Source organism: Rutilus rutilus, assembly GCF_951802725.1.
Source record: "Rutilus rutilus genome assembly, chromosome: 19".
NCBI classification, from domain to species: Eukaryota; Metazoa; Chordata; class Actinopteri; order Cypriniformes; family Leuciscidae; genus Rutilus; species Rutilus rutilus.
In genome coordinates, this window is record NC_140232.1 from 26,300,414 (window position 1) to 26,314,702 (window position 14,289).

The 14,289-nt window shown below is 35.8% G+C and overlaps 2 protein-coding genes across 2 annotated transcripts; one reads left to right on the forward strand and one right to left on the reverse strand.

Moving 5' to 3' along the window:
* Positions 1-698: 698 nt before the first annotated feature.
* Positions 699-7,231, reverse strand: dimt1l (DIM1 dimethyladenosine transferase 1-like). Its single transcript, XM_084389907.1, has 12 exons — positions 7,037-7,231; positions 6,491-6,564; positions 6,252-6,338; positions 6,097-6,158; positions 5,916-6,009; positions 5,305-5,354; positions 3,019-3,142; positions 2,741-2,833; positions 2,599-2,663; positions 2,430-2,493; positions 1,823-1,929; positions 699-1,720 (listed from the first exon to the last, which is right to left on the reverse strand). Exons 1-12 carry the CDS (start codon positions 7,092-7,094, stop codon positions 1,678-1,680), a joined length of 921 nt encoding a protein of 306 aa, XP_084246033.1. The 5' UTR covers positions 7,095-7,231; the 3' UTR covers positions 699-1,677.
* pola2 (polymerase (DNA directed), alpha 2) lies at positions 7,179-14,235 on the forward strand. The gene is made up of 19 exons (XM_084389904.1): positions 7,179-7,390; positions 7,624-7,743; positions 8,775-8,899; positions 9,041-9,126; positions 9,223-9,280; positions 9,527-9,636; positions 9,855-10,048; positions 10,678-10,766; positions 10,895-11,047; positions 11,175-11,237; positions 11,343-11,397; positions 11,479-11,603; positions 11,806-11,844; positions 11,936-12,009; positions 12,102-12,210; positions 13,228-13,334; positions 13,559-13,615; positions 13,747-13,873; positions 13,971-14,235. Exons 2-19 carry the CDS (start codon positions 7,662-7,664, stop codon positions 14,121-14,123), a joined length of 1,806 nt encoding a protein of 601 aa, XP_084246030.1. The 5' UTR covers positions 7,179-7,390; positions 7,624-7,661; the 3' UTR covers positions 14,124-14,235.
* The last annotated feature ends 54 nt before the right edge of the window (positions 14,236-14,289 follow it).

Genomic DNA, 14,289 nt, shown 5'->3' on the forward strand with positions numbered 1-14,289 from the left:
ACTGAAAAAAAAGAAAGAAAAGGGTTTAAACGAGTCAGACCAACTAAAATGTGCCCAAAATCCTTTCAAAACTGTCCAACAGACCAGATAAGACCAGGTCCCAGTTTCATAAACATAGCCACTATGTTAAGACTAGACTAGCCAAGAGCTAATATGTCTTACTTTTGGGATTCAAATTAGACCAGTCTAGCTTATGGTTTATGCTGTTAGATTTTTTTCCTTTTTTCAGCAGGGTACGCTCAGTATCTGAGGGATGGTCCACATTAGTATGGAGCACAAAAGGGCCTCATTAAAGTCATTCATTTGTATTCATACACAACATAACACAGAGTATGCTTATAGACTCCGCAAAAGGTATTGGTCAGCCTAACATAACGTAAGCAAAAGCTTTGAACTTTTTCCTCTGTGAGAACAAATCACTGCACCAGTAGTGTATTTAAGATTTTACTGTCAACTCAAGTGTTGCTTATCATCATAGAGCAGCAAGAAAAAAAAATTTGTTTAATTGTTGCTTCAAAGCAAATTTTTCTGTTCAGATTTCTATCTTTAACTTTCTTCCCAGACCAAATCGGGAGGATCTGAAACAACAGTTCAAAGTGATTCATAATAGAAACACACTACTGAAAAGTCTCACATAGACTTTCTCATTATTTTATATGATATTATATTTAATATCAATATATTTAATACTCATTATTGATATTTCTCATCACTTTTACATTTATTTCATGGATTTTCTCACATAGCAAAACATTTTTCTCAAGTTTCTTTTAAATTTGAAAGCAACTTTACACAAAACACGATTATTCATGGTTTTATTGAACTTGTACAGCTAAACCTTCCTAAGAAACATGCCTTAAATTAATCTGAGAATAGGTCAATCACCTATTACATAATTAGCTATTATATTTACACATCAAAGTTGACATAGTACAGTAACATTAACCGTAGGTAGAATGTTAATAAAGATTTATCGGCATCTTGGCAATAAGTTTCAACTTGTTAACAGTTAATGCAATAGCTAACATGAACTAACAATGAATAATACTTTTACACCATTTATTAATTTAAATTTTTCATAAACAAACTTGAATTAGCAATTAGTATAATTATAAATTAACATTAACCTAAAAATGCTGTAAAAATAGCTGCTCTTTGTTAGTTGTTAACAATGAGTTCATGACACTTAATACATTATCTAATGTTAACCAACTGAACTTTATTGTGAAGTATTAGTTAGCAGTTTATTTCTCAATTTGACAGTTCAATATTGAGCAGTAGTGGGCAGGATAGCGTTTTGTGTGTATACTGCTGAGATTGATGGGGATGAAGACTAATATTCTTTACAACAGCATCAGTTATATCAAAAGTAAACTGGTGTACTCACAACTGATGAGTGCATATAAATGAAAGTTGTAAGAAGCCATTACATATGTCCTCCTTAAAGCTGAGGGGAATAAAACAAAAGTTTTACCTCAGAAAGAAGTCCGGAAATATTTCATCATTCCGCAAAAGGCACAAAACATTGCCAGCCTGAGAGATTAAGTGTCCCACTGCATGTCCATTGAAAAGAAATGCCATTCATTTCTTCACATGGATGAAAGCATTAACCAGAATACGAGAAGACTGTGACATCACTTCCTGTCAACCTAGTAGCTGTTCACTGTTCCTTAAGTCTTAGGAGAAGTGTATCCCGGCAGAGTTGAAGGCATGAAGAAGCCTACCATAAAATATGGATGCAGAAAAGAAGCTTAATGAAACGCCCTCCTAAAAAACAAACATTTAAAAGCATTTTTCATGTAGTGAAGCACGTCATACTTACACCATGAAATCATCAATATCCATGGAACGTGCCCTCTTTTCATTAAACTTCGACTCTTGAAGGATGCTATCAATTTTCTGAGTTATGCTGAAATCCTGTTGTACTTCCTGTAGTACAATTTGGAAATGTATTTTAATATAATTGTGTATCAGGTCAAGTGTCTAAAGCCTTGTTCAGAATGTCAGTCCAAATCCGATTTTTGTGCATATCCATTTAAAGCTAAACTACATTTATATGTGGTATGATTTCCTATTCAAATCCCATTTCCCATTTCTTTTTTTTTTTTTGCTTTTGTCACTTTCTCACGCCACATAAAACGTATTAACACATCAGACGTTGTTGCAGAAACACATGGTCATATTATAAGACAACATTGCAAACCCCTCCATGTTATTTCTGGCGTATGCCTACTAACACAACATCATTGCCATAGAAACTAACTCAGATTTTCCAGGAAATGAAACAGCGCCACAGGACATACAAATCAGATCCGAACAGTTAGGATACAAAGTGTGGACAGTCAATCATTTAGATCAGATTCCAATCGGATACACAAATAATCGGATTTCGACTGACTGTGAACGTAGTCAAAGAGAAGCAGACTCACTATGTTGTGCACAGAACAGTGGATTCTGTAATTCTTCTCTAATAATTGCTCAACCGCAGAAGACCTGCGTTGAAAACACAAAAACATCAATCCATTATCAAGACTGGCCAGCTTCTTGAATTCATTACTATTTAACACTCAACAAAAACACAATTTAGTGACGTCTTACTTGAAGGCAGCACTGAGCGTTTTGTTCTTTCGGACAAATGCAATTCTAACAAGACCATCCCATTCCTTTAAATGTGGGAAAAAAACTGTTATATAATTTCCAATAACTGCACAGACAGTATACATTTTAATTATACACTTACCTGGAAGTTGACAGGTGGCGGAGGATTTTTGGGCTCTATCCTCACCACGCTGGACTCTACTTTTGGAGGTGGTCTGAAATTGTTCTTTCCCACCTTTATAAGCATAAAATTACATATAACAGTTACAAACTATGCATTCCACACAAACTTGAGGCTTTATCCATTCTCAAGCAGCAGTCATTACTTGTTTTAACATATTTTAATATGCAAAAGAACAGTAAATAAATGAATACAGGCACCAATAGCAGTCAATTAATGAATGTTGGGACTCTCCAAACCTTCATGAGATGGTCCACGCGGGATAGGAGCTGTGTGTTGATGGACAGTCTGCAGTATAGCTTGTCTCCTGGTTTAGCCACCAAACGCATGGCAAATTCCCTCTGAAACATCAGCACGGCACACCTACAGACAGAATAGATACAAAACTCATCACTATTACAGGCATGCCAATAAACTCATCCTCATCTGGCTCTGATTCATGCTTTCACCATTTATGTTCCATTGTAATGCAGTGTGTTTTAACTGGTTTGTAAAGTCATAGGGTCTCATTCATGAAACATTCGTAAATATACGAGTAAATATGTGAGAGATTTGCGCGTAAAGAGAAATTCCCGAAAATCCTTCTCCTGATTCACAAATACTTCATAAACGTCAGATTTGATAGTGAAATGTGTGTGTGTGTGTGTGTGTGTTAATGAATTCCAATCAGTCGTAAATGGGACGCGCGTGCACGCTCATTCTCTCAATTACCATAAATCCCGCCCATTAAAACCGACTGACAACTATATATGGGCATCATATTATGACACCAAACGAAGGATTTCAACATGTCTTCTCAAAAGCGAATGAAGAAGAGAAATTTCTCAGATGCAGAAATTGAAGTTTTATTATCAGAAGTTCATTCAAAACGCCACATTTTATTTTCAAGCGTAGGCTACATAGTGGCGTATCAGGTCCTAAAAAAATGTTTGTTTTTTTTAGGTAATAATAATGCTTTTACCTAAATGCTTTAGGTAAAAATGCTTTGCAGCATATTACAGATGCAGTTAATGGAGTTTCATCTGTTAATCGAACAGTCCCAGAAGTGAAAAGAAAATGGTTCGACATGAAGCTTGGCTGCAACACTTGTGACTTGCGGACTTGTAAAATCTCGGAGTAACGCTTGATGACCAGCTGTCCTTCACAGATCACATTTCAAAGACAGCTCGATCATGCAGGTTTGCACTGCACAACATCAGGAAGATCAGGCCTTTCCTAACTGAGCATGCAACACAACTTCTCGTCCAGGCCCTGGTCATCTCTAGGCTTGACTACTGTAATGCTCTTTTGGCCGGACTTCCAGCATGTGCAACAAAACCTCTACAGATGATCCAAAATGCTGCAGCTCGTCTTGTCTTCAACGAGCCCAAGAGGGCCCACGTCACTCCTCTGTTCATCTCTCTGCACTGGCTACCTCTCGCTGCTCGCATCAAATTCAAGGCATTGACGCTTGCTTACAGATCTATCACAGGCTCAGCTCCCTCCTACTTTCACTCACTCCTACGAGTCTACATCCCTACCAGACGCCTACGATCGATCAACGAGCGACGCCTCGTGGTTCCATCACAGAGAGCCACAAAATCACTTTCCAGAACATTCTCATTCACAGCTCCATGCTGGTGGAACGCTCTCCCCGGCCTCATCCGGAATGCAGAATCACTGGCAACATTCAAAAAACAGCTAAAAACCCATCTCTTCCGTGAGCACTTAACCTTATAAAAAAAAAAATAAAAAAAAGCCTTCTTATCAGGCTTATGCTACTCTGAATAATGCCTGAACTTTGTATTCTGAGCACTTCTTGCGTTGGTGTTGTTTTTGCCTCTTCATGATGACTCGCTTAATTTAGTCCTAATTTGTAAGTCGCTTTGGATAAAAGCGTCTGCTAAATGACTAAATGTAAATGTAAATGTAAAAAAATAAAATAAAATAAAAAATAAGAAAAATGATTCAACAGCTTGAATATAAAAAAAAAAATATATATATATATATATATATAAAAAAAAGACTTGCGGACTTGTGTTCCGTTTGCAGATGCTATAACTGGCTCTCGTAATTAAAAGTAAAAAGAAAAACCGTATGTAATTACTATATATAGCCTACTATTTTTTCAAAATTCTGTGTAAATATGTACCCGATTAAGGTGAATTAAAATGCAGCCTTATTAATGAGCAAACCGTTCGGATGTTAAATGCACTATTTACGCGTGGCTGGGAGCAGGTGTAGATTTCTTTCGTACCAACTAACATTTGGAAAATACGAACATTTTAATGAATCCGAAAATTTACGCCAGAACCACTTTACACACGATTTACACAAAAATTCGTTCTGCTCGAGTTTCATGAATGAGACCCATAGAGAGTACAAGGGGAGAAGACAAGTCACTCTCACTCGCACAAAAACTTAAATTTGAGAAATCATAACACACAATCTGACAGCAGTAGGAATTAAAGTCCCATCGTTTGTTTTCTCTATACTGCACTTACATTTAATGAATCAGCCAAAAAACAGTTTATACAATTTCTTACCTAAAAAATGGCCTGTGAAGTAACAGCTTGAACACAAAAGGTGATGATATCTAGAAGGAAAAAAAAAAAAATCTCAGTGTGATTAGCTGTGATTGTGTAACACTTTACAGTAAGGTTTAATTTGTTAACATTAGTTAAAGGTACACTATGTAACTTTTTTGTTCAAAATTAAATAAATTTAAATAAATCAATACAATATCAATCCTTCTTCCAAAACGTGTTTTTGTCTTACCCTGATTCACTGTTAAGCCTTTTATAGGTGTTTATATTTTAGACCTGTCAGGATGGTTTTAAAGAGAAATTGCGTACACGTCACTGGCCTGTGCGTGTCTCGTCATATACGCAAATAGAGAAAAGTTGCTCAGGCTCGGGTTGTTGTAGCACTGTGCTAGAATTGATCTTTTTTTAAACTGCTAGAGGGCCAAAAGTTACATAGTGTACCTTTAACTACATTAACATGAAATAAAAATGAAAAATACTTCTAAAGCATTTATTCATCTCAGTTAATGTTAATTTCAACATTTAGAAATAAATTATTAACATCAAATGTTGTATCTGCTAATATTATTTAATGAGCTAACATGACAGCAACCAAAGAGCAACCAAAATACCTGATAAGGCAAGTTAGCCACGCACACGTCAAAAAAGGGGAGCGCTGTCTTTAGGACGTCCCCTATGAGGATCTGAAGCTTGTTCTGCATTGGACTGTTCGAGAAAACAGATTTTACAATCAAACAGATGTTGAAGTTGTTGCTGGAGTTTTAACAGTGGTAGCAATGAATGTGTATTTACGTGCACTGGACTCTTTTCTGAAGCTCAGCAACAAGCCTGGTATCCAACTCACATGCAACCACCTTTGAATTGTTTGGGGAAAAAAAAAAAAAGAATAAAAAAAAAATCATCACTGCTTAAACTCTAGCAATAAACATTCAGTGTAAATTATTTACTTTCTTGGCTTTCTCCAGGAGTTTGACAGTCATGTTACCAGTTCCAGGACCAACTTCCAAAACCACATCTGTTGGTCGTAGTGCTGCCTGGAAAGATATTTTTGTATTAACTCAATACAACGATTATATTGTGCCGTGACAATGTGGTCAAGCATTCAGAAAGCTCATTCAGCTGTCACTTTCTTTGAAAAGAAAATGACAGAAATTTGCCAGAAAAAGTCACATTCCGCATTACTGACCTTCTCTATGATGGCATTGACAACCAAAGGGTTTTTCAAAATATGCTGACCAATACCAGTATTGAACATAATTCCTGAAACACATGAAGAAACAGATATTATTTGTGTGTATTATTTATGGGTGGACTCTAACAAATTGTATAGATGTGTGTCAAAACATAATCCCATCAAACGTTATTTTTTTTATCTTTGAAAAATTTAATAAAATTGTGACATTATTGTCTTTAAAATAAAGCACATAAATGGTATGTGTGTGATATTGTTCATAACATCAAAAGTAAAACGTATTTTACGCGTTATAGTGATGAGACTGTGAATGAAAATGTGCTTAACTGTCATGAAAATAATGTCACAATGTTCTATGGTCAGAAAAATAAGCTTCATTTCAATTATGTGATCTGGACGTGTTGTTGACAGGTTTCTAAAAGGCTCTCCCTTAATCCAAATTAGATTTATAACATGTTTAACTTTCACTACAGATCTAAAAGGACAGACTTCATTAAATCGTCAGACAGCATGACTACAAAACATCTCAACGAAACCTACCTTGACTCTTCACCTCCTGATGTTTTCGAGATTTTTTCTCGGGTTTAACCTTCGGCATTTTGATAAGTAATGGCTGAGATTCCAAAAAGTGAAATTTACTGTACAAATACGAGTATAAATTCAGGATATTGTAAACACGTGTAGCACCAACAGGCTTTGGTTCCTTTCAGCTGATCGGATGAAAATTCACGCGACAGTCTCGAGCTCCCTCTGGCGTCCTGGAGGGCGCGGCGGCAGGAAACCGGAAGTGACCTTTCAGTGCTGTTTTGCTGGTACTTTTTCGCGGCAATCCAAACGTGATGCTAAGACTGTTGAGAGGAATATGACAGCTGATTTTTGACGTTAATATAGAAGGTAAACTTTCATATTATTGTATTATCCGTGTTGAAGATACATTTGTTAATTCGAGCTCTATCTTCAGCTGAATAAAATTGTATTTAGAAAGCAAAATATGTTCAGTTATTTATTGTATTTAGCGCCAGTTCAGTGAGACTCTAAAATTTCGTTCTGTTACAATTGCGATTAATGAAATGTGTGAATCGGAAGGTCTAAATCTTCTTGAGAGCGTTTCTGTTTTTATTTTACAGATTTCTTTTATATTTGAACATCAGCGGAAACAACAACAATGGCATCAGTCACTGCAGAGGACATCATGTCTGAACTGGACACTTTCAACATAGCCTTCAACAATGACACTGTGGACAAAAGTAAACGTCAAGTTTCTTATGTATTGTTTTTTGTATATAATATTATAACATTGTTAGCATGACATAATGCTCTAAAAATTAGTATATGCCTTATTGTGAAATATAAATGTGTGTGTGTGTGTATATATATATATATATATATATATATATATATTTACCGGTCAAAAGTTGTACTATTTTTTTATGTTTTTGAAAGAAGTCTCTTATGCTCATCATGCCTGCATTTATTTGATCAATGAATACAGAAAAAAAAAACAGTAATATACTTCAAAATATATTTTATTTCTGTGATGCAATGTTGAATTTTCATCAGTCAATACTCCAAGCTTCAGTGTCACATGATCCTTCAGAAATCATTCTAATATGTTGATTAATTATCAATGTTGTAAACAGTTGTGCAGCTTAATAATTTTTTTTATATCTGTGATACTTTTTTCAGGTTTCATTGATGAATAAGAAGTATCAAAATAGAAATCTTTTCTAACAATATAAATCTTTACTATCACTTTTTATCAATTTAACACATCCTTGCTAAATAAAAGTTATAATTTATTTCCAAAAAAAAAAAAAAAACACTGACCCCAAACTTTTGAACGGTAGTGAACATTGTTACCAAAGATTTCCATTTTAAATAAATGCTGTTCTTTTTCTTAACTTTTTATTCAAAAAAATATTAAGCAGCACAGCTGTTTCCAACATTGATAATAAATCAGCATATTAGAATGATTTCTGAAGGATCATGTGACACTGAAGACTGGAGTAATGGTTGATTAAAATTCAGCTTTGCATCACAGAAATAAAAAGGCTATTTCAAAGTATATTCAAATAGAAAGCCATTATTTTAAATTGTAATAATATTTCACAATATTACCATATTTTCCGTATGTTTGATCAAATAAAAGCAGGCTGGTTTAGCATAAGAGACTTCTTTCAAAAACATTAAAAATAAATAATGTTAATGTTTCCAAACTTTTGACCGGTACTATATATATACACCTTTCAGTCATATCTGTAATTATTCTTTCTTGTAGTGTTGGAGCAGTGTTTGTGTCACAGGCTGAAGGGGGATGAGATTGTATTCGAGTGGTTTGCTTTCAGCGCCTCTAAAAACCAGCTGCTGCTCACTCTTGATAACCTGGACCAGTTTGAACATGAAGTTAGTACAAGACCATTATAAACACATACTGCTGCATGTCAACCGCAACACAGATATTCTGGGATCTCTTGAGATGCCTTAATAAATAAGATACCCAATGTTTCCCTGCTTGATTTGCATACTGCTTATGTACTCTTTCAGATACTGAACAAGAAGAAAAAGTCAAAAGGCTCTTCAAAGGGAAGCCAGCTTAACAAGACTAGAGACATCAACTCTATCCAGGAACTGTATCCTTTTAGCTCAAACCATCACTAGTTTTAATTTGACATAATTTCAATTGGTCCCTAAATGTTCACAGTGGTCTTCTTAACAGAGTCTCACAGAATCCGAGCAGAAGAGGAAGAGGAGAACTTGTTGGATTCCTATTCAACACCTGCCAAGGTGAGAAAAATGGGAGACAGATTAATGGGGGAGACTTGCTGGAACAGATAGAAATGCATTATTGGTTCCCAATGAGAAAGCATTGTATAGCTCACCTCTTAAAATTAAATCAAATTTGGTCTTAACCCAACTTTTATTTGAACTGCTGTAATTTGCAATATATTGAAATGTGCTTCCTTTGTAACTGGATTGGTAAGAAAGTGCAAATGTAAATGTATTACTGTCTTCATCTCTGTGTTACCACAGGGCTCTCAGAAGAGAGCGTTGACCACCCCAGAACATCCTCAGTCCAAGAGAGGTGTGGCCCGACTCGCCAGTCCCAGTCTAATGCTGTCACCTGCAAGCTTCTCACCAAGGTAACCAATTAACCAAACTTTTATTTAGATAGCTTTAAATATATGAGGTCTTTATAAGGCAAATAAACCATTAACAAAATCACCAAGGCAACCAAAAGTTTGATTTCCCAGTAAGTACCCTAAAGACAACATGTAATAATTACCATGACATGTCTTTTCACTTCAAGATGATACAATACATTTAATCTAATATAAAATTGTTTTATTTGTTTGTGTAGTGCAACGCCTTCTCAAAAATATGGCATGCGTGGGGGACGAGGAGAGGTGGTTTCGTCGTTTGGGGCGGTGCAGGGTCCTCGCTGGACGGGTAAAGGACAGACAAGTGTGAGGGTGGAAATGCTGGGAGGAGGAGACAATTCACTCATCAGCAGCTACAAATACATGTTCCAGAGACTGAGAGACGTGCGGGACGGTGAGTCCATGTTCTCATTGCTGCCGTCGTCAGCACTGAATCAAACCTTCATACAAAACTTTGCTCTTTCCAAGATATGCATTGTCATGATTGTTTTACATGACAATTGCTGAAACACTTCAACGTTCATGTCATGAAGTCAATTCAGTTTTTTTTTTTTTTTTTTTTCGTGTGTTGCATGACATACAAATGGTCATATATGTGTATATATATATATATATATATATATGTGTGTGTGTGTGTATATATTGTATATATGGTTGTGAATACTGATGTTAACTAGTACTGCTATTATCTTTTCTTACATTGGATTGATTATATACATATAAATTGTTATTTTATCTATTTGGTTATCTTACAAAATTGTATTGCTTATTATTAGTATAATTTTTAACATTATTTTTACTTATCGTATTATTGCATCTAGTGTGGAAACTGCAAGTGAAATTTCATTGAATGGGTGCAATGACAGTTGTATGCATACAATGACAATTAAGAAATTAAATTAATTGTATATGTTTACAAATTGTATGTATGTTGTACATTTTGTAATTGTATGTATATTACATGATACGTACAGACTGTCTCTTTATATATTCTTATACATTTATTTATGTTCTTGTCTGTAGTTCTGACTGAAAAGATTGAAGAGCTTGGAGAGGAATTGCGGAGTCATTTTAACATAGAGGAATTCTCTCCAGTTTCATTGCCAGTTCAGGTACAAGCACAGATATCATCATAATGGCTCAATAATTCAGTTTTATCAAAGTGATAAAAGTGAACTTATTTATGGCTGGTGTGCAAAAGTTAATTTTGGAGTCTGCGTATTCATGATCTCACTCTCAGGATAGCATCACAGTACTGGGGCAGGTGTGTTGTGACAGTAACGGGAAGCTCAATGCCCAGTCTGTGCTGCTGGAGGCCGGACAGGAACAGGGAGGCAGACAGGTGCCCGTGGATCTGTCTGAGCTCAAAGAGTTCTCACTCTTCCCTGGACAGGTTAGATATACACCTATTGGATGCACATACTGCTTTTTTTCGTTTGTTTTTAACCTATTGCTAAGTAATATACTATTATTAATCTTTATTTTATTTTTTTGGCATTCATTCTACGTTTGTTTTGTAGGTTGTTGTCATGGATGGGATGAACACCTCTGGGGAGAAATTTGTAGCTACCAAAGTATACGAGGTATCTCACTAATACCCTTTTTAGGTCAGACTTGTTTAGGCTAAGTTTACAATTTGTTTCATGAATTATGAATTATATTTATTCGGTGATTTGTTTGTCCACTAGGGTATTCCCCTGCCTTTTTACTGCCCTTCTGAAGTGAAACAGGAAATGGATGAAGGTAAGTTTGGTGAAAATGTATCAAGAACATCTCTGATGAGATCATGGCTCACATTAAACCCTTCATAACACACTTTTTCAGTGTCTGAGCCTGTGATGGTTATGATGGCTTGTGGACCGTACACCCCCTCTGAAAGTCTGACCTATGACCCTCTGATTGACCTCATTACTATCATCAATAAAGATCGTCCTGATGTGTGCATTCTGGTGGGTACAGCGTTGTGCCCATTTCTGTGGTGTTTTGGTCCAACAACCAGCTTGTTGTGATAAAACCTCATTTATCTTTGCAGTATGACTGCTTTTCAGTATGACTGCTTTTAAATATGCAGTATGACTGCATATTTAAAATATGTTTAAATGTATAAATTGGTCATTTTGACTAGTAATTATCTGTTTATTTATCTCATAGTTTGGGCCATTTGTTGATTCCAAGCATGAGCAGATTGAGGTAAACCAGATTTTCTATGCATTTGAAATTCCTGTATTAACAATTTTTCGTCATGGCCACAAATTTAAATACTTTCTACCTTTTTTAACAGAAAAACCAGGTAACAGAAACATTTCAGTCCATCTTCAAGAGATGTGTGGACAGCATAGTAGAAGGAACCAAAGGGTGTGTGTCTATATTTTTTTTCCCCACAGCTTTATAGAAAGTGCTCACCAATGTATGATTGTGTTTTCAACGCTTGCATTCTTTTACTATAGGTCAGGATGCAGGTTGGTGTTTGTGCCATCTCAGAGGGATGTCAATCATCATTACATTTATCCTCAGCCACCCTTCAACCTGACCAACCTCAGCAAAGATGATACAGCGGTGAGATGATAAGCTAAATTCTCTGTTTATTTGAATGCATATGCCTCTCTTTCTTCAGATAAACGCTAACGCTAACAAAGATTTTTAGGACAATAATCTGAGCACATATATTGCAAGTGAATGTCTTTTTCTCCATTGACGCTTGAAAAACCACACACTGCGATCGTGACTGATTCATCCACTGCGGTCGTATGGCTTACAATGTCCAGTGTTTCCCCTACCATTGTTTTGGGAGGGCGGCCCACCGGAATTTACTGTATAACGCGCAATTTCACGAAATAAATAAAAAGCAGTTTAGTACAATTGAAATCAAATCTCGATATAGACTAGTGTGTGTGAATATTAAACTGACTATTTAAATACAAATCCTGCATGTTCTGTGTGAATGAATGGTACAGACGACACACAGTTTCATTTACCACTCACACACACACACTAAAGCACGTGTGACGCTCGTTTTTTGCCTATATGAGGACACGAATGCATGAACTTCATCTCCAGACTCTAGATCCGCTCTGAAAGTCACTTCGTGAGCATTTAACTGCTTATTCACTCGTCACAACACCCCTCTCGTGAATGCTTATATGACAGTGGACTGGAAGCATTAATTCTTAGTTAAAAAAGTGAAAATAATATTTTAAAAAAATGTACGCACACCTGTCGTTTTGCTTCAGAAGACTTTGATTCATCCACTGGGTTCGAATTGATTAGGGTCACGACTCATGATCGCTTTGTGTAGTTTTTCAAGCGTCAACCCGAGCGGCACCATTCACTTGCATTATATGGACTCCGAGATTGATTATTTTCCTAAAAACATAGTTTGTGTTTTTCTGAAGAAAGTAATACTTTAGGTGAGTAAATGAGAGAATTAAAAAAAAAAATTAGGTGATCTGTCCCTTTAATTAGAAAGACATGATTTTCAGTTATATTCTATTATTTTTATATTATCTTATACTGAATAAATTAAACTGTTTCTATTATTTATCTTGTTGTCCAATATTAATTTTCCACCCTTAGCGAGTGACCTTGGCGAGTGACCCCTGCACGCTCCTCATTGGTAATGTGACTTTTGGCCTGACATCTACAGACATTCTGTTCCATATGGGAGCTGAAGAGATCAGCAGGTAATACCACTGAACCAACTGGTAATTATAGCATGAAAACAGCCTACAACTGACATGCACATTTACACTGTGGCTACTTTAGGAACAAGAGTAAATTCACTTTTGTATAAAGTGTACCGTTTTCTGATTCATTATTTAATTGACGTTCATTGAATTTAAAAATAAATACTCCTTCAGAGGGATGAGTGCGCAGAAGCACTGATTTGTCATTACCGTTTTTGCAGTGGCACTGGCACAGAGCGTTTCTCACGGATCATGAAACACATGTTGACCCAGAGAAGGTTTGTAGAACATTTCTCATCTTTAAATGAAATGACCTCGGTCTCGAGTAGCAGTAAAATGTTTGTCTGTACTCTTCTTTGCTGCTACAGTGATATGCAGTTGTAAATCTTTAGTTTATTTGTTCTTTTAGCTACTATCCTCTATATCCTCCTGCGGAGGAAGTTAACATGGATTACGAGAAGTTTAAACAATTCAGCCAAATGAACCTCACACCTGATATTCTTATCGTTCCTTCTGAACTTCGGTATTTCATCAAGGTAATTCAATCATATTTCAGAAAAGTTTATTTAAATACCATGTCAAAAATTTTTTAATTTCAATTCTGACTGGAACAAATTTGCCATTATTTCCTAGGATGTTATTGGTTGTGTATGTGTCAATCCTGGCCGTCTCACTAAAGGACAGGTGGGCGGGACTTATGGACGTTTACTCGTTCAGCCAAACCCTGTGCTGGTGGATGGGAAGAGAGTGACCCCATGTATAGCAGGACAGGTGGTGAAAATATGATACAATATACCTTTCTACTGCTTGAACTTTATTAAATCATGTCTATATTTTTTTGTCTGTATTCAATCTTTTCAGTTAAAGTGGATGGAAAATAAAATGCTTTGTAAAAGGCTGTTTTGTCCAGTTTATGTCTAGTTACAATGTAAAAAAAAAAAGAACCTATATA